The sequence below is a fragment of the Meles meles genome, chromosome 10 (assembly GCF_922984935.1).
Source record: "Meles meles chromosome 10, mMelMel3.1 paternal haplotype, whole genome shotgun sequence".
Classification (NCBI taxonomy): domain Eukaryota; kingdom Metazoa; phylum Chordata; class Mammalia; order Carnivora; family Mustelidae; genus Meles; species Meles meles.
The window spans coordinates 12,536,706-12,556,421 of NC_060075.1; the positions used below are offsets into that span (position 1 = coordinate 12,536,706).

The 19,716-nt window shown below is 41.8% G+C and overlaps 1 protein-coding gene across 6 annotated transcripts in view; it reads right to left on the bottom strand.

The window, feature by feature from the left end:
• Window positions 1-19,716, bottom strand: part of MGAM2 (maltase-glucoamylase 2 (putative)) — a 93,050-nt gene that overhangs the window by 41,233 nt on the left and 32,101 nt on the right. For all 6 annotated transcript variants that reach the window (XM_046020169.1, XM_046020167.1, XM_046020166.1 and 3 more), the window contains 12 exons: window positions 18,760-18,877; window positions 15,240-15,411; window positions 14,618-14,734; window positions 10,826-10,980; window positions 10,614-10,698; window positions 9,570-9,626; window positions 8,332-8,456; window positions 7,400-7,488; window positions 6,563-6,606; window positions 3,241-3,408; window positions 1,894-2,049; window positions 298-519 (listed from right to left, as the gene is read on the bottom strand). In XM_046020169.1, coding sequence (XP_045876125.1) covers window positions 298-519; window positions 1,894-2,049; window positions 3,241-3,408; window positions 6,563-6,606; window positions 7,400-7,488; window positions 8,332-8,456; window positions 9,570-9,626; window positions 10,614-10,698; window positions 10,826-10,980; window positions 14,618-14,734; window positions 15,240-15,411; window positions 18,760-18,877 — 1,508 coding nt within the window. The remainder of the gene's footprint in view (window positions 1-297; window positions 520-1,893; window positions 2,050-3,240; window positions 3,409-6,562; window positions 6,607-7,399; window positions 7,489-8,331; window positions 8,457-9,569; window positions 9,627-10,613; window positions 10,699-10,825; window positions 10,981-14,617; window positions 14,735-15,239; window positions 15,412-18,759; window positions 18,878-19,716) is intronic.

The window sequence follows — 19,716 nt, forward strand, 5'->3', positions numbered from 1 at the left end:
CTCTAACTCTGGAAGTGAGTTAATGCCACTCATGTGATTTTCCCATGGAGCAGACACATTTTTCACAGGGCTAAGGAGGGGTCCTTTGAGGACACTTATGACTGAGCACTTGGCAGTGCAGAACATTCACAACCCCGGTGGATCCAAGATCACATCCTGGACCTGGACCTCTCTGGGCCATGGTGCCTTTGTCCATTAAATGATGGATTTGGACCAACAGTGTGTCAATGACTTTCATCCACATGGAGCTGTAAGAACTCTGTTGAGGAACAAAACCTGCACCACCTTGGAGATTACCTTGAACTGCAGCATGTAGTCTGTGTGGTAGATCACACTCAGCTGGAGGAACCTGATTGTCGCAGAGAGAGAGCCAGAGGCAGCGGCTGCTCGGGCTGATTCAGGGGCCTCCAGGTGGGCAAGGTTTGTGGTGATGCCCGTAGGCAGGTACTGAATGTTACTGACGGCATAACTAGGGATGGTGTCGTAGTAACAGGTGGGCACGTCAGGAACAGCTGTGTTCTGGAACAAGAGAAGAAATTCCCCATCAGCCTCTAAGATCACACTTTGAGGGTCTGATCTCTGGAGAAGCTGGTTCACGCAAACTAAGTCTCTTACACCATGCCCATTATTATGGCTTTAATTATATTCCTCCCAAAGATGTGAAGTCTTACCCTGGTATCTGTGAAAGTGGCCTTATTTGGAAATAGGGTCTTTAGAGATGATCAGATTCAATGAGAGCATTAGGATCGGTCTAATGCAATATGACCAGTGTCCTTATTAAAAGGGGAAATTTAGACACAGAGACAGAACTGCACCCAGTGAGATGCCTATGTGACGATGAAGGCAGAGATCGGGGCCATGTTTTTGTAAACCAAGCAAGACCAAAGAGTGCCGGACAACCACCAGAACCTGGGAGAAAAGCATGGGACGGAGTCTCCCTCCCTTTCCTTAGAAGGAACCAACACTGCTGACAGCTTGATCTCAGACTTCTAGCTCCCAGAACGCTCAGAGAACAAATTTCTGTTGTTCTAAGTCACCCTAGTTTGTGGCACTTTGTCACCACAGTACCAGCAAATGAATACATCCATTTAAAAAACACAAGCTCATTGGCCTCCTCTCCTGGGTGGGCAGGTAAGAGGAAGCAGGAAGCCTGATCTGGAGACTGGAATCCTCAGGCAGGGTTCTACTCCTGGTGTCCTCATTGCTGCCACTGTGACCTTGAGGTAATCTCTCTGACTTTCATTCTATTTTTCAAATGAAGAGAGAAAGTCTTACCTTCCCTTCTGCATGGACTCTCTAAGAGATGAAAAACAAAAACAAAAACAAAAACCCTCACTTAAAATACTCAATACACAATGCATACCCAATGTATTGTTGCTGTGTTAAAAATAAAAGTGGGGGGGGGGTGCCTGGGTGGCTCAGTGGGTTAAGCCTCTACCTTTGGCTCAGGTCATGATCCCAGGGTCCTGGGATCAAGCCCCGCATTGGGCTCTCTGCTCAGCAGGGAACCTGCTTCCTCCTCTCTCTCTCTCTCTCTCTCTCTCTCTCTGCCTGCCTCTCTGCCTACTTGTGATCTCTGTCAAATGAATAAATAAAATCTTAAAAAAATAATAAAAAAAATAAAAGTGGGGTTTTAAATGCTGTGGTTGGAGGAAAGAGAGAGCCAGAGTGGCAATAAGTGTTTTCTGATTCAGGATATCTGAGGAAGATACTGGTCTCCTCTCACCCGGAGTTGGCAAATAAGTTTTCAGTTGACATAATGTCATTGTCTTTCTGAAGGATGAGTGCTCTTCAACCCATCAACATTTTGATAGTGTTTTCTAGGTGTCTAATTATCCATGGGAAGTTTTTCCAACTTTCTGCTCACTGTGGTAGTGTGTTCCTGATCATTACCTCCCAAAGGCACCCCCGCTGCCTGCAACTCTCCTCAGAGACTGCAGGATCCTCAGGGTAGCAGTTGAATTTCTCCAGGTCACTGACTGGAAGCTTCCATTCGATGGAGAAATTCTGACCGAGTGCCAGCCCCTTGAGATCACTGATCTTCACCACCTGAGGAAGGAGAAAGGAGGCCACATGACAAACACGGTGAGGTTGAGCCACCCAGTCAGTGTCCTTCCCTGATGACCGGGAAGGGAAGCTAGCCTTCATCCAACACCACTTTATCATGGGATATTTGGAATATTACTTTTTATCCTCTGGGTCTTTTGACCTCCCTGTCAGGAAAATGAACTTGGCTTATTCCTGACCTTTCTCACCTCATGGAGTCAGGTGGAATATTGAATGGGAAGGGCTTTCATCATGTTAAGGATCACAGATCACAAGCAGGGCTCTCTGTAAGACTCAATGCCGCCCCTGCCCCCCCGCCCCGCCATGGTGCTCACACACTGTAATAATGATGGCAGTGATAACAATAGTTAAACTTTAGGGAGCATTTATATGGGCCAAGCACTGTGATAACCACTTTAGCTGCATTATCTCCACCAATCCTAGAAGGTAATCTTATGCTGCAACTAATATGGCTATCTTTTACGAAATAGAAAACTGAGGGTTAAAGAGGTTTAATGCTTTGCCCAAGATCTCACAGCTAGGAGACCGCAGAACTAGAGCTGGAACCCCATTCTGCCTCGTACAGAAACCAGGCTCTTATTTTTTGCCATCCGCGTTGTCAAAACGGAAGGGGGCGGCCCTAAAAAATAGTGAATTTCCCAGCACTTGAAACAGTCAACTAACAGTTGGAACCTTTTGTTAAAGATTAGCTTGTCAGGGACTCATTCAGTAAGAACAGAACTGGATTACCCCTCGTGTTTTATTCAACTCTCCTTTGTAACGGTATAAAAGCAGTGTGTCAATTGTGTCTCAAACAAAGAGAGTCTTTAACTTAAATGAGAGGACAAACATGTAAATACTCTCCAGAACTAGGCCAATGGACTGAATCATATTTTCACTATATCACTTCTGGGATCGGCAGGTCTAGTTTTAAATCTGCCCAGAGAAGAACTGCCTTGCCTCAGGGTCCCAGAGCCCACTGTCTTCTTCAGTGTTCTGTCGCAAACAAAGCTCAGGAATCCATATTTAACATGCATATGTTTCTCCTGCAACTGCCCTGTGGTACGGTAGACTTTGCAGCAAGCCAGCTGTCTCTGAAACTGCCCAAAGTGAAAAGAGCAAGGGAGAGCTGGCTGTCAGAATCTTAGGCCAGGGCTTTTGACAAGGGCCTGCAAGGATGGAACAATTGCCCACCTTTGATGAAACATTGTAGGTAACATTTGAAATGGAGGTGGCAGAATTACTATGTAAGACAGTAAAATCAGTAGGTTGCTTGTCCATTCCCAAGATTATGATATCTGTAAACATGAGGTTGTTAGGGTCCGTATAGTTATTATTTACAGTCTTTGCCTGTAGACGATTCTGGAAAGAAAGAGAAAAACACAAAAACATCTGTTTAGAAACTAGGTACATCACCATATACCACTCAACATCTTTCTTTCTGACATCTAAGGTATGTCCTTTTTCTCTGAAGTTCTAAGTAGTGCCTGGTGATCATCCCCAGGGAATTTGCTAACCCAGACTCTTTTCAGCCTTTAATCTTTCAGTAACATGCTCACTGGTTATTTATTGATTCCATTGCTCAGGAAATATGTTCCTGACATCACAGGATTTCCAAGTGGACAAGATGGGTACTTTTATTTTAATTACTTTTATTAACATATAATGTATTATTTGTCCCAGGGGTACAGGTCTATGTATCATTAGTCTTACACATTTCACAGCACTCAACATAGCCCACACCCTCCCCAATGTCCATAACCCAGCTGCCCTATCTCTATACCCCCAAACCCCTAGCAACCCTCAGTTTGTTTTGTGAGATTAAGAGTCTCTTATGGTTTGTCTCCCTCCTGATCCCATCTTGTTTCATTTTATTCCTTCCCTACCCCCAACAACCTTCCACCCTGCCTCTCAAATTCTTCATATCAGAGAGGTCACATGATAATTATCTTCCTCTGATAGACTTATTTCACTTAGAATAATACCCTCTAGTTACATTCGTGTTGTAGCAAATGGCAAGATTTTGTTTCTTTTGATGACTGTATAGTATTCCATTGTATATATATATATACCACATCTTCTTTATTCATTCATCTGTTGATAGACATCTAGGTTCTTTCCATAGTTTGGCTATTGTGGACATTGCGGCTATAAACATTCAGGTGGATGTGTCCCTTTGGATCACTACATTTGTATCTTTAGGGTAAATACCCAGTAGTACGATTGCTGGGTCATAGGGTAGCTCTATTTCAACATTTTGAGGAACCTCCATGTTGTTTTCCAGAGTGGCTGCACCAGCCTGCATTAAGATGGGTACTCTTAAAACAAATAAAAAGACGCCAGCACATATACAGACCTATTGGCCCACAAAGATGAAGACACACGCGCGCGCACACACACATGCACACACACACGCACACACTTTCTTTTTCCTTTTACAGATAATGAGCACAGGAGCTAAAATTTATGAGTGTTTACTCTGTGCCAGGCATGGTGCTAAGCATCTCGTTCCATTCTGACAGCAAGCTATGGGCCTGAAGCTACAATGAGCCCATTCTTGAGAAGACTAAAGCCCCGGGGAAGCAAACAACCTTCCCAGGGAATCACAGTTCAAAAGAGACCAAGGTGGACTGAAGAAAAAAGGGGGGGGCACTTTGATGTTTAAAAAGATTAGGGAACCCACAAGCATGCCCAAGTGATTTTTTGCAAAGGTTCAAAAGTTATGTAGTAGAGAAAAGAGAGCCTTTCAACAAACAATGCTGGGTTAGTGGCCATCCAGAGGCCAAAACTAAAATCTGTGTCGCAATCTCACATGGTGTATAAAAACTAACTCAAAGCAGATCACAGACTTAAATGTAAAAGGTACAACTAAAATTTTTAGGGAAAAAAATAGGAGAAAAAATATTCAAGATCTAGAAATAGAAAAAGTCCTTACAGTGGACACGAAAAAGCACGATCCGTAAAAGAAATTAAAAAGATAAATTAGACACATCAAAATTTAAAACTATGGCTTTGTGAAAGAATGAAAGGACATGCCTACAGACTGATAGGAAATATTTACACACCACGTATCCAAAAAGGAAGTCCTCTCTAGAACATATAAAGAGCTCTCAAACTGAACAGAAAAATCAGCCAGTCAATGACAAAACTGGACAGACATTTCATCTAAGAGAATATAAATATACACAGATGGCAAATGAAAGGATGGTCAACATCATCAGACATCAAAGAAATACAAATTGAAACCACAATAACAGGTCATTACACCCTTATCAAAAGAACTAAAATTAAAAAAAAAATTACGACAACATATATGCTGGTTATGATACAGAGAAACTGGGTCGCTCAAACATTGCTGGTGGGAATGCAAAATGGTAGGTCCACTCGGAAAACCAGTTTGGCAGTTCCTCACAAAACTAAATATGCGATCACTGTAAGACCCAGCAACTGCACCCTTGGGTATCAATCCCAGACAAATGGAAACCTGTCCATGAGTGTTCATAGCAGATTTTATTGTAATAGCTATGCCTCGAAATAACTGTTTATTAAGTGAATTGTTAAACAGAAGGTAGATATCTATATCTTGGAATGGTCCTCAGCAACAAAAAGGAATAGACTTTGAATATGCAATGCCTTGGATGAATTTTGAGAGAATTTTGCTGAGGGAAAAATATGTTAGTTTCAAGCTTACATGCTGTATGATTCCATCTACATCAAATTCTTGAAAGGACAAGATGTTCCCATGAGGGGAACCTGGGTAAAAGGAACAAGCAGAACTCTCTGTATTATTCCTTACAACTGCATGGGGCTCTATAATTATCTCAAAATAAAAAGGATAATTTAAAAAACAATATGCCTTCTTATTCTTCATTCTTCCTTTCTTAAAAGAAAGGAGAAATAAAGGAAAGAGACACCCTACAAAAGAAATCTCACACATGTACAATCAGACTTCAAAGAAAATCAAATTAGAATTCTCATATCCTCTGATAGCGTTATTGCCTTTTCTTCCTCTCGATGCCCTTGGGAAAGAGAGATGAGGCAAGCGATGATCTGTATCTTTCTGGCCATCTAAACCCTCAAACCCATCTTCCAACCTCTCAAAACCACCATTTAGTACCTATGCCAAGTTTTGGGGGCTGGAAAGGAAGGCCATTATGGAAGAATCTCAAAAAGGCCCCATACCACTCATCACCCCTGACCACATCTCACACATATTTGTACCCCATTCCCTCTTGCCAAGGACACATCCCAGAAGTCAGGACTCATCAAGCTCAGAGACAATAATTTTTTTTTTTTCTAGAAGAAAAAAACCAAGTTCTTCACTGGAGTCATACTGACTTGAGAGGCTTATATATCTAACATAGATTTAAAACTCTCATTTTAACTCTAATCTTTTCTGAGACCATCATGGGCACCATCCCTGTTCCATATTACCAAGCAACGCAGCAAACCAAAAACTCAAAAAGCCATCACAGAAAATACCATATACTGCATGTTCCTCCAAAACAGTACTTACAGAGCTGACAGAAAAATCATATAGAATATACTTCTTTTCAGCATCTAGAAGAGAGAGAGGAGTACCCATGATTATGCAAAGCAGAGGAGCTGCACGGTCATGCTTTTCTCTCCTTTTTCTCTGCTTATCCAGGTTCTGCCCTTTTTGCCAAACCTCCACCAAGTTTCCTGGACTGCTTCAACCAACCCTAATTGCTTTGCCCCTCCAAACTCCCATGACTCTCTGTAGTACCATTTTGCTGGCATTTAATACATTGCGACTTGCATTTGTAGTCATCCACATACACATTGTGTCTATCCTGCTGGACCAGGAATTCCTCAGGGGCAATGCCTACATCTTATTCATCTTCATATTCCCCGCCTACAGGGAATTAATAAATATCCAATAAATATTAATAAATGCTAATTCTATGCAGGGCAGGGTTTTTATGTAATCACAGACCATAAGCTTATGTCAGCTACTTCCATGGGAATCTTACAATGGAAAAGCGTACTATACAAATTAGATATTTCCCCCTCAATAGTAATCAAAGCAGGATTTTACAAATCTAATAACAAAAATGTATTATTTGATATTGGTAATGACACCCAAAGAAGAGATAATTTAATTAAACTAAACCCAATAATGTCTGTTGCTTTGGTAGTCAATAACATACAGGTTGATCATCTGATCTATTTTAATGCATTGGCTAACTTGGCTAACCAAACTTCCAGAATAAATTCGTTCTAAGTTTGCAGAAATCAGCACCAATGATAACAGAATTAGTGCCATACTGACCAGCCTGCAATGACTACTTTTCACTGAGAACCCCAGGGAGGGGACCACCAGGAGGCCTACCATTAGATACACCATCATCCCAGTACAGCTCGCCCTGTGCCTCTCTCTTGTAGTCCAAGGCAACAATGAGTCCCAGGGAATTCTTTCGACTGTAAAAGAGCAACTCCCAGTTTCAGAGAATGAAGAAGGCATAGAACATTGTTCAACCAGTCCCTTTCATGTCTCAGGGACAGATGAACTCAGAGTCTACCCCAGAAACAAGGTAGATATTGATATTTTATGGAAACATGGACATTGGGTGTGGTTAGACAATAGAGGTTGGTAATGAATGACCCTAAGAAGAAGGGTAGAAGGAGGCAGTTCCTGCCAAAGACTGGGTTTGTGATACTACTAACAATCAGCACTTACTGGGTGCTTGCCATGCACCCCCATTCTTCTAAGTGTCCCGTATACAGTAAGTCATGTCTATTATTCCATTTAACCTGCTTGATGACACTAAAACACCCAGCTATTGTCATCCCCAGCTTGCTCGTGTTGTGCAGCAACACAGAGAGGATGTTGCCCGGGGCAACATACGTGGTAGTGACAGAGCTGGGGTCTGAGCCTGAACATTCTGGCTCTTGACCTTGGAAGCTATGTTCACTTCTGTGTGGTAACTCCCACCTCCTCTTTAACTTGCATTCGCTCAAGAAAATCTGCTTGAAGATAGCTTCTGGTCATAGGGAGATCCTCACAAGGGATTATTTTGACTGCTCTTAAATCTGATTCAATTCCCAAGTGAAAGACTCTAGAAACATGAAGACTAAGGCCACCTTAAGGTAAATGAACATGAAGGTACCACTTTGGGGCCGACCTTGAAAGGAGGGGAGAGAGATTCCTTACTGGAGATGTCTTCCCTTGACTTATCTACTTTTAGTGTCTGTTTGCCTGTCCCACAACATCCTCCCTTGGTATATCAGGGCAGTTGCACCTTAGAAGAATGAGGAGCTTACCTGGCTTCTGTGGTTGTGCTGGGTTGTTGGGTGGGAAATATGTAGCCCCCACGGAGGTGAAGTCCTATCCTATCGAGCGGCAACAGCATCTCCACCAATTGTTTCCTCCACTGGATGGCTACCCCCTAACCAGCAAAAGGATGACAGAGCAGACAAGGGACTGTTGGACTAGGAGTGACCATGCAGATCATTCTAGATCAGTTGCCTCATTTAAAGTAAGTCAGTCAGGGCAAGACAAATGCTCTATGATTTCACTCATTGTGGAATTTAAGAAACAAAACAGATGAACATAGGGGTAAAAAAGAGAGAGGCAAACCACAAAACAGACTCTTTTTTTTTAAAGATTTTATTTATTTATTTGACAGGCAGAGATCACAAGTAGGCAGAGAGGCAGGCAGAGACAGAGAGGAAGAAGAAGGCTCCCTGCTGAGCAGAGAGCCCAATGTGGGGCTCGATCCCAGGACCCTGAGATCATGACCTGAGCGAAAGGCAGAGGCTTAACTCACTGAGCCACCCAGGCACCCCCATAAAACAGACTCTTAACCAAAGAGAGAACATTGATTGCTGGAGGGGAGGTGGCAGGGGATGGTTTAAATGGGTGATGGGCATTAAGGAGAACACTTGTGATGAGCACCGGGTATTATATGTAAATGATGAATCACTAAATTCTGCTCCTGAAACTAACATTATACTATATTATAACTAAGAGGAATTTAAATATAATTTAAATATAACAGAATTTAAATATAAATTCTCCTCCTGAAACTAACATTATACTATATCGTAACTAAGAGGAATTTAAATAAAAACTTGAAAAAAAAAAGAAAGAAAAGCAGAGATCCCCTCCCCCCCCAAAGCAAAGGGCAGCCCAAAGCATAATCAAAATAGATAGCAGATCTGAGCCTCCAACCTGTCCTATTTCTTTGAATTGCGCTGTGTGGTGATTCTTTCACAACTGGGCTTTCATTTTCTAGGGTATCCCAGCCTCAGGCCAATTATTAGTCCTCATCACTGCATAGTAACCAGCTTGATACAATGAAAATTCTCCTAAACCCACCCCAGTTATTCAAATTATTTCATAGTACACCTAGAAAGGTCTTCCTCACAGAAAAGTATCTTCTATCAACCAAATGTAAAATGTTGAGCTATTATCCTACCCCAAGCTCCCAGGACGCCTGCCTTAGAATTGGCCTCTGCTAGAGGCTGGTCTCTGATGCAAGCGGGGCTGCCTTACTTACTGTCTCATAGTCGTACCAGACGGCGTCCGGTATGTATGCTTTCACTCGGTCCACACCCTAGGGAAACACCAATATTGAGCAACATCAGCATGTCTCTTACAGTTTACACAATACCTACCTCATGTGTGCTTGCACGTGTTCGTCTGAACAATCCTGAGAGGTGGTTAGGACCATCCCATTCTACAGGTACGAATACAGATACTCAAAAAAGTCGGGCAGTTTACCCAAAGCACAGCTCTGCCTAGAAAGTAAGTTTCTAAGCTCCTGAACTTTCTAAGAGAAGCAGAGAAATTTCGTTCACTGAGTTACTTGTGTAATCTGACAGGTGGGAAGAGACTGAAACAGCCAGGCCTCGAGGAGAAACTTCCAGCAGGACTGCTGCAACTCGCAGCACCTGCCGAGAGATGGCCTCTGACATGAGTACTCTGGCAATCTCCGTGTTTATAAAGTGATCGGCATCATCCTGACCCCTCCCCCACACTTCCTCCCTCACGCTTTGGAAGGGTACGTGTGGTCCTTCATATCTGGTCTCCAGAATGCCCTGCCCTTGCCCAGACCTCCCTCCCTGATACTCTCTCAACTCTTCTCCTTTCCCAGCCCAACCCCAAGAGCACATGTCCTCTGGTCCAAAGGAAGCACAGAGGGATGGCCAGCCCAAACTCACAAGGCATTTATAGCCTATCAATCCATGGTCATATATTTAGGAAAACAAGTTTTAAGGTAATTTTGCAAAACAGAAATTGTTTTGCTTAGAGATCTAGTGGGAGAGAGAGAGAGAGAGAGTATGAGCAGGGTGAGGGGCAGAGAGAGAAGCAGACTCCACACTGAGTAGAAAACCTGACATGGGGCTCGATCCCAGGACCCTGGGATCATGAACTGAGCCAAAGGCAGATGCTTAACTGACTGAGCCACCCAGGTGCCCCATATTTATATTTATATTCATATTTAAATGCAGCCATAGATACTCCAGACTCAGCTTATTCAGCTATAGAACCATGAGGACAAATGTATTATTCCACCCCATTGTTCAGATTAGAAACACACCTCATATAAAACAGGTGTGATGAGGAGTCCAGGCCCCCATAGGAACTGCTCATGTATGCCCCAAGTAGCTGGGTCCTGGTAGAACCTGGAAAACAGAGAAGGCAGATGAAGCCTCCAGTACAGGACAACTGCGCCCTAGGTGGCAACAACCATGAACAAGACCAGGGGAATGAATGCTCTGAAAGGGATTCTTCGTGGGTCGGGAAACTCACTCATGCACCAGGGGCCTCGCTACAGTGTCCCCCCGGGAGTGAGCTCGGTAGAAAAGGGTGTAGAGGTAGGGCAGCAGCGTGTAGCGGATGTTCAGGTAATATCTGGAGGAATTCACCAACAGAGAGTGTTCACCAAAGGCAGCAGGATCCTGGTCCTAGAAGAAAATGAAGCCAATATGAGATATTTCCATTGTGTCTTAAAAGTTTGTTCCATTAAGAGATGTGGTATATATACACAATGGAATACTATGCAGCCATCAAAAGAAATGAAATATTACCATTTGCCATGACGTGGATGGAACTAGAGGGTATCATGCTTAGTGAAATAAGTCAATCGGAGAAAGACAACTATCATATGATCTCCCTGATATGAGGACGTAGAGATGCAACATGGGGGGTTAGGGGGATAGGAGAAGAATAACTGAAACAAGATGGGATTGGGAGGGAGACAAACCATAAATGACTCTTAATCACACAAAACAAACTGGAGGTTTCTGGGGGGAGGTGGGGTTGGGAGAGGGGGAGTGCGTTATGGACATTGGGGAGGGTATGTGCTATCGTGAGTGCTGTGAAGTGTGTAAACCTGGTGATTCACAGACCTGTACCCCTGGGGATAAAAATACATTATATGTTTATAAAAAAAAAAAATGAAAGGATGAATGCCCAACTTTTGTAGCAACATGGACGGGACTGGAAGTGATTATGCTGAGTGAAATGAGTCAAGCGGAGAGAGTCAAGTATCATATGGTTTCACTTATTTGTGGAGCATAACAGATGACATGGACAACATTGGGAGATGGAGAGGAGAAGGAAGTTGAGGGAAATTGGAAGGGGAGGTGAACCATGAGAGACTATGGACTCTGAGAAACAACCTGAGGGTTTTGAAGGGGCGGGGGTGGGAGGTTGGGGGAACCAGGTGGTGGGTAATAGGGAGGGCACGTATTGCATGGAGCACTGGGTGTTGTGCAAAAACAATGAATACTGTTATGCTGAAAAAATAAATAAATAAATTTAATTAAAAAAAGAAAAAAAATAGATATTCCCTTGAATGATTAAAAAAAAAAAAGTTTTTTCCATTATGATAAGAGGCTTTCTCAGAAGCGATGTTCTCTAACTTGGAAGATATCAAAGCATTTCCAAAACTAAAACGATCTTGCTACTGTTTCTTGATTTTTATAGATGAAAAAACAGTATATCAAAGACTACATGATTCTCCCATGTAAACTGCAAGCAGGTAACAGAGCTTAAATTTGACATGTGTCTTCTGATCCCAGTTGACGGCAGCCTCAAGCTGCTTCATATCTTCATATTGATAAAGAAGCAGCCTCAAGCTGCTTCATATCTTCATATTGATAAAGAAGGCCATGGTGGGGGCGGGGCACCTGGGTGGTGAAGTCAGTTAAGCATCAGACTCTTGGTTTGGGCTCTGGTCACGATCTCATTGTTGTGAAATTGAGTCCCAAGTTGGGCTCTGCATTCAACGTGGAGTCTGCTTGGGATTCTCTCTCTCTCTCCCTCTCTGCCCCTCTCACACACATTTTCCCTCTCTCTAAATATAAATCAATGAAAAAAAAAAAAAAAACCCAGGAGGTTGCCATGGAGATAAAGGGGTTACAGTGGCCCCTGCTCCCTTCTTAGCGGATCTTATTTGTTGTATATTGAGGTTTCTCATAATACTCCATTCGGCTAATAAAAATAGCAATAAGTTGTACAACCAGTAGAAAGAATTTGAATTTGAATTTGAAACCGACTGCCTTAGGCTGCATTGCCTAGCACCATGATCTATAATTCATCTTCTCCTTTCCATGCAATTTTATGAATTTACAATTTTGAAATTTATATGTAGTTTTGTCTGTAATGTGTTCACCGTCGATATTTGTTTTCTTTTCTCTGCCCCAGAAACAGTGACCTCTATTTTTTCTTCAATATACAATGTGCAAAGAAATCATGACTTTATCCGAGAGCAAAGAAATAGCCCTCTAGAAGGGAAATCTAATTTTCTTTGGACACAGAAACAGAACTTTTCCATTAATGATGGGTCTCATTTTGCCCATTTTCCTTGTAATCTGTAAGATGAGAAAGATGATGTATGTCATATTGAGATCTGTCATCCTGCACTCTATTGCTGGGACTGAATTTTAGAGAAAATTACCTAAATTTATTCCTTTCTTTTGTTCCTAAAGATGCTCATTTCCTCCCTCCAAAGGAGGAAATCCTCCCTACTGCAGGAGACCGCTGTATGCCTCCAATGTAGGGCTCACGAAAACCCTGAGGCCAAACACCAATGAAAATATCATTCCACGTCCTCCATCACTCAGGTCTCCAACCAAGAATGTGTAGAGCTGCACTGTCCACTATGGTGGCCTCATACCACGGGGAGCTCCTGCACACTTGAGATGTAGTTAGTAAGAGAGAGGAACTGAACTTTTCATTTTACTTGACTTTAGTTCATTTAAATATAATCCTAAAAACTGAAATTTTTAAAGAACTATGTTTAAATAAAATGAAGAATAAAAATAAAATACTTGTAAATAAAATATTTTCCATTAAATATAACTTTATTGTTTTGTTTTATTGCACTCCAGCTGCTGAAAATTTAGTGTCCACACTGAAATCTGCTGTAAGTGTAACTTGCACTTGAATTTTGAAGACTTAATAGAAAGAAAAGAATATAAAATATCTCATTGATAATATTTTGTATTAAACAGGTTGAAATGATCATGTTATGGACATACTAATTTACATACAATATACTTAAAATGATTGCTTCTGTTTCTTTTTACTTTTTAAATTTACATTTAAACTCAATGTGTGGCTCTCATTGTCATTCTGTTGCACAGCATTTGTGGAGGGAGAGGAAAACAAGGACTGAAACTTAGCAAGCTAGGTGGTCTGAATGTTCTTATTTAACTCCTTCCAGGCCATCTCAAGGGGAAGGCAATCTGCCAAACCTGCTCCCAGCCACCAGTTTAGAAGTTCAGAAATAACCCAACTCTCTCCAGCTCGTAAATGGCTAAGACAGTCTGGGGATAAAATACTTTGGTGATTTGGTTGTAAATCTTTCCCATGTTAGAGACAAAGCCAAGAAGGGCAGCTAAAATGATCATCAGTAAGCTACCTCATTGAGCCTATTAAGAGCTAACCTACTCAATTCTGAAACACTCCCAAAGCAGATTACTTCATTAAAGTAAAGGACATTCCACCTTACTTGCTCCTGCAATTGTCCTAGACATCTCCTTAAGAGGGGTTCTGAGCCCACTTCTATATACTCACCCATTAAAAAAAAAAAAAAAAACAACTAAAGATTTTGGAAGGAGGGCAGGGTCTCACAAATCATTCATAGAAAGATAGACTGGTGTAACAAGGTGAAAAAAATCTTCAGATCCCTAGCCTGCCACTGCCTAAATCATCCCTCCTTGCTCCTCCGTACTAGAAGTGGTTTCCCTTGTATAGTTCGAGGTAAAATACCAATGCACTCCACCTGTCCCATCTGACACAGATGGTCAAAGAAGTGATAGCGGCACCACTGAAATTCTAGCAACCCTCCTCACCTTCATCGGTGAGTTAAGAAAATCAATATAAATCGCAATAAAATCATTTGATACATACATACATGCCATGAACCCTTATCCCAATACTCTGCTCTTTAGGTCTATGACCCAAAATTTATCTGTTCTCCTTTTGTACTAATGGCCAAGATGTATGGTTTTTTTTTTTTTTTTTCAATCCTTTTTGAGAACAAGTACTTTAGACAATCCAAGAAGTTTCCATTGCTTCTCTTGGGGATCTTACCCTGAACCCAGGCCCGTTGTGATTCCTCGAGAGTGGATAAAATGCTCCAAGCTGCATCCATCTTGTACAGAGCTCCTCTGTGGCATTTTTGGTGTAACCACAGATGTTGGCACCTACCTGGAGAATTAGCACACATACGAAAGACAATGGTCAGTGATAATACCACAAGCATTGACCGTATTCCTATGTGGTAAAGGGGGAAAATCTAATTCCCATCATTCTATGCTGACAGAGGTCCCAGACTTTCAGAGCCAGCCAAAGGTACAAAAGCAACAAATGTGCATGATGAATCAGCTGACGAGAGCTCATTTCAATGTTCAGTTCCCAATTTCACACTTTGTTATTCACTGATGCTTTGCTAATGGAATTTTCTGGGATGCTCACATATTTTACTTACGGTGTCTCCATGCTGACTTCAAAGACTCCATGGACAACTACCCAACAATAATGTTTTACCATTCTATCCTCAAAAGACGGTTCATGCCACATATAAAAATGGATTTTCTAATACATACCACAGGGAGACATAAATGCCCTTGGTTTTTAACATCGCAAAAGACTAATAAAGGAAAGAATGCCGAAGAACAAAAGGTAAAAGTTCCTTGTTGAGAGTAAAACTCACCATGGGGATACCAAACAGGTTGAACTCAAGGATACTAGGGATGGACCATCGGATATCATCCCATGTGGCTGCATTGTCCCCCAACCAATGTGCAGCGTATTTGCCAGATCCAGCAAAAGTAGAACGGGATAAGATCAAGTTACTTTTGTTGGGGAAGATATTCCTCATGGCCCTGAAAAGGAATACAATCTATTGAATGTGAAGTGAGCTGTGAATATCTAGGACTCACCTGTACCCAAGGGGAGCAATGGGCTTTCCAACCAAACAGAAAAAACATCAGGACTCCATAAACTAGGTGAGCGAATTTGTTTCGCATTTTTTATTATCTTATTTTATTTAAATTCAATTAACATAGAGTGTATCATTATTTTCAGATGGAGAGTTGAGTTATTCACCAGTTGCATTAAACACCCAGTGCTCATTACACCATGTGCCCTCCTTAATGCCCACTATCTAGTATTTTTAAGATTTAGTACTTTTTTTAGTATCTTATATTTAAGATTTAGTATTTTTAGGAGCTTCTTTCCCACTTCTGAATAAGGTTTCAGACTTCATATAAGATAGTCCAAACCTCTACCGTCTAGTCCCCCCAAAAATGTCTTTATGCTCCTGGCCTCTCTTTCTCTTATTGGATCTGACTGTGTTCTGGCCCTTTTGATCAACAATTCATTGTGGCCATGTCTTGAGTTCTTGACTCCATCTTTTCCACCTAGACAAAGCTTTTCCAGTGTCCCTTGTCTCCATGTCTTGCTGCCCCTCTATAATCAATCCTGTCTAGCACAACACCAGCTCAGGCTGGAACTCTGAAGCCTCTGCTGGAACAGTTTGTACACCAGCTGGGTTCTAAGCAGCTGGGTTCCTCTAAAGCTTTAGAACTTATTATTAGCAATTCTCCATGTTGGGAAATCTTAATCTATACAAAATAATAATAATTTTAATTGAGTAAGTCTCAAAAGAGACTTTATAAAGTTGAATGCAATTAAAATATAAAATATTATTTTCATTGTACTACAAACAAAATATCATATATCAAATAAGACTCTATAAAAGATTAAGCAAAGGGATTGAGAACATGAAATTCAGAAAGACAATTACTTCAGGAGAGAGGGGATGTGAGGTGGGGTAACAACACAGTAAGATATAAGTTTTCTTGCTTAGCGTTTATTCTGAATATTCTTTTGCATAAGCACTTTCCTGAAATGCCTCTCCTTTCTTTCCCCTTCCATGCTAAGCAGCAGCTCATACCTTCCTTTAGCGATCTGAAATTAAACAAAATTACAACAATGGGATGGTGATACCTGAACCACAATTGCTGCTTCTATCTTTCCTTTCAGTCCGTGCTTGAGACAAGTATATCCCCAGACCCTGGCCAGTCTCTCACAGACACTGTCCTAGCCAACAATGCTCACCCAACTTCATACTCCTGAGTACTACCTTATTTGGAGTCTATAATGGCAACATGAAAGAATGGCAAAAGGCAGAAAATTCTGAAAGAGAGGATGGGTTTGAAAGCATGAAGTCTTCCCTTCTGACAATTTAATGACCAAAAAATAAAGGCAGCATAAAGGAGAACACTCACTCTTCAACTCCTACCCTCATGTCTTTGATCTCAACAAGCAGGTACTTTGCCTTTATTACCATTGGCTAGAGGGTTTATAGCACTCTGTAATCACCGACCATGAAAGAAACACATTCAGGTTGTACAGAGTGAAACCGAAAAGTGGATAAAGTTATCTGAGGTTACAGGTTTATGTAGAGGCAGACCTTTATGGTACCACCGATTAGATAAGTCTCTGTTTTCCAGAGTAGAGAAACAATCTTATTCAGAGATCCTCAAGTCTCTCTTTTCTGTCCCTCAGGTCTGGCTGGCTTATCATTGGTCCCGATCTCTGAGGGGATCTGGTCTTTCCACTTTCAGCTCAAAGGGAGAAGTACCTTCTTAGGGTAACCACTGTCCCAGACAATACTTCCAGGAAGGTTGAGCCAAATACCAATCAGATCTATGGCTTAAATGTTGCTGGTACTCAGATCCCACTGAACAAAACACATATTTGGGGTTTTTTTTGTTTGTTTGTTTTTTGTTTTTTTGCAACTTGGCACCCTGTTCAGAGGCCAAGTTCCACTTATCCCCACTATTCTCTGGGAACTTAGGTCATTCTATCTGACCCAGAGAGCTTAGAAGGGCACTTAACCTTCTCCATCTTAGTTATCTTTTAACTGTTAATCATAGCTATTAGATTATGTTAACCTTAACCAACCCCATCACAATCTTACAGCACTTTTATTACATGGAGACACAAGCAATAAAGTAACTTGCAACTCTCTTTCCCTCCTCCAGCCCATCCTTTCTCACCCGAGGCTGTAACCACTCTCCCTCCCGCCCTCCATTCTTAGATAGAAGCATTTTAGAGTTGAAATAGATTGGAATAAGAAGGAACTATGGGAAACATTCATCCAAGCCTCTAGTTTCAAAGTTGAGGTAACTGAGCCTTATTCTTAGAGCTTATTTCCCAGGAAAGGCAGAGTGAGAGAGACAGAGGTCAGAAAAGAGAGGATAACAAGATCAGAAACATGTGTCCTTCTTCTTGAAGTTTCTTTTATGGAGATCAAAACTTTTGCATTTATTAGACAAGGACACTCTCTCACCTGGACAATCCCACATAATACAAAGTCAGGAAGGCAAAACAGTGCTGGAGAACAAAACAGGGGTGGTTCCTGCCTCCAACTCACCCATCCCCTGCAGGTCCTTCCTGACGTCTCTACCTCAGGCCAGGCAGCTGTGCAACACACGCCTTAAGTACACATGCTATTCCTCAGGCTGAAGTTACAGGGACAACTTTTCCCTCACTTGCAGTCCAGCAAGAAAAAAAAAGGAGGGGATTGCCTAAATGTTATAATACAAGATTTTTGTATATCGAGTATATTTTAATACAAACAAAGGTAACATAAAAAAAGGGAAATAATCTTTTCCTAGAACTGACAGGAAGGTTTCTAGAACATCTGAAAAGAGGTTTTTAAAGATAAGTGTATGTTTGCAGACAGGAGAACTGAGAGGGAGCCTGGGGCAGCCAGTGAGGAGAGACGCCAGGAGGGTGTGGGTAGCCCTGCCAGGTAGACAAGGGACACTCCGGCAAACTTGAATTTAATGTAAACAATACATACTTTTTAGTGTAAATATGTCCACTACAAATTTAACTGGGTCCTATATTTTCTTTTGCCAAATCAGGCAACCCTGGAGTGGTTTGGTAACAAGACTGGCTTCCAGCTGGGGGCTCTAAATACGTTGCACATTGTTGCCTACCAGTATCTACGGAAGGTCCCCTAGTCACAAGCCAATCAAAACTAATTTCACACGGGCACCAAGGGGCTCTCTGAGAAGAGCTCCTCAGTACCCTCTAAGATCTGAGTTGCATAACTTACAACTACAAAATATATTTGAAAAACATACTTATGGAAGATACACAAAACCCTCTGCCTCCCACCTCCCCTACACAGAAATTGGCGAAAACCAAGTGCTTACAAGTCTGTCGCTTTTGCCATGGAGTAGCCATACAAACTGTGGACATCATAATGAAGACCCCACCGAAATTCTGCATCCATGCACAGGGTTCTTGCAAAAAGCAAGCGGTCCAGAATTCCTATGAGGAAACAGTCATCCGTGAAGCACTTTCCTGTCAATCAGCTCTAACAAAATAATGACCCAATTATTTGCTTCCCAGTTATTGTACCTTCCCACTCAATCTCCACCTGACAAAATCCATTCCGGTTTTAAATTCTGTCCTAAATGCTACATCCTATCTGGGACCCACACTAAGCCCCACTCTAAGACAGATCGTTAAAATTAAGGTGCATTCCCTTGGAGCCCATAAAACATGGTGCTGGGTGGAGGCAACTGGGAAGTGAGCGGAGAGCAATGGGAATTTGGCCCGAAATGAAATATAAATAAAGCAGCACATTTCTCTACACATATTTGATCAAGAAGAATTGTGTAAGGAACAGAGATGAAGGCAGTGGGAAGGAAATACTTTTACTCTTCCGTTATAGGCATTCAACCCCAGTTAGGTATTGTTTTTTTGTTTTTTTTTTTTAGAAATGAGATTTGAGGGGCCCTTGGGAGGCTCAGTGGGTTAAGCCTCTGCCTTCGGCCTAGGTCATGATCTCAGGGTCTTGGGATCAAGCCCTGAGTCAGGCTCTCTGCTCAGCAGGGAGCCTGCTTCTCTCTCTCTCTCTCTCTCTGCCTGCCTCTCTGCCTACTTGTGATCTCTCATAAAAAAAGAAAAAGAAAGAAATGAGATATGAGACTTAGGTGGTTCCATATATAAGAACCCAGATCCTGCTTCTAAAATCACCACTGTCTGACCATTATTTTCTCTTTTCATACCTAAAACGCTCAATATTTTCTGCCTTGTAGCCTAGAATCTCATTCTTTCCTTCTCATCCTTCTGGACCTATAGCTGGGCACCACATCAGCTCCCCT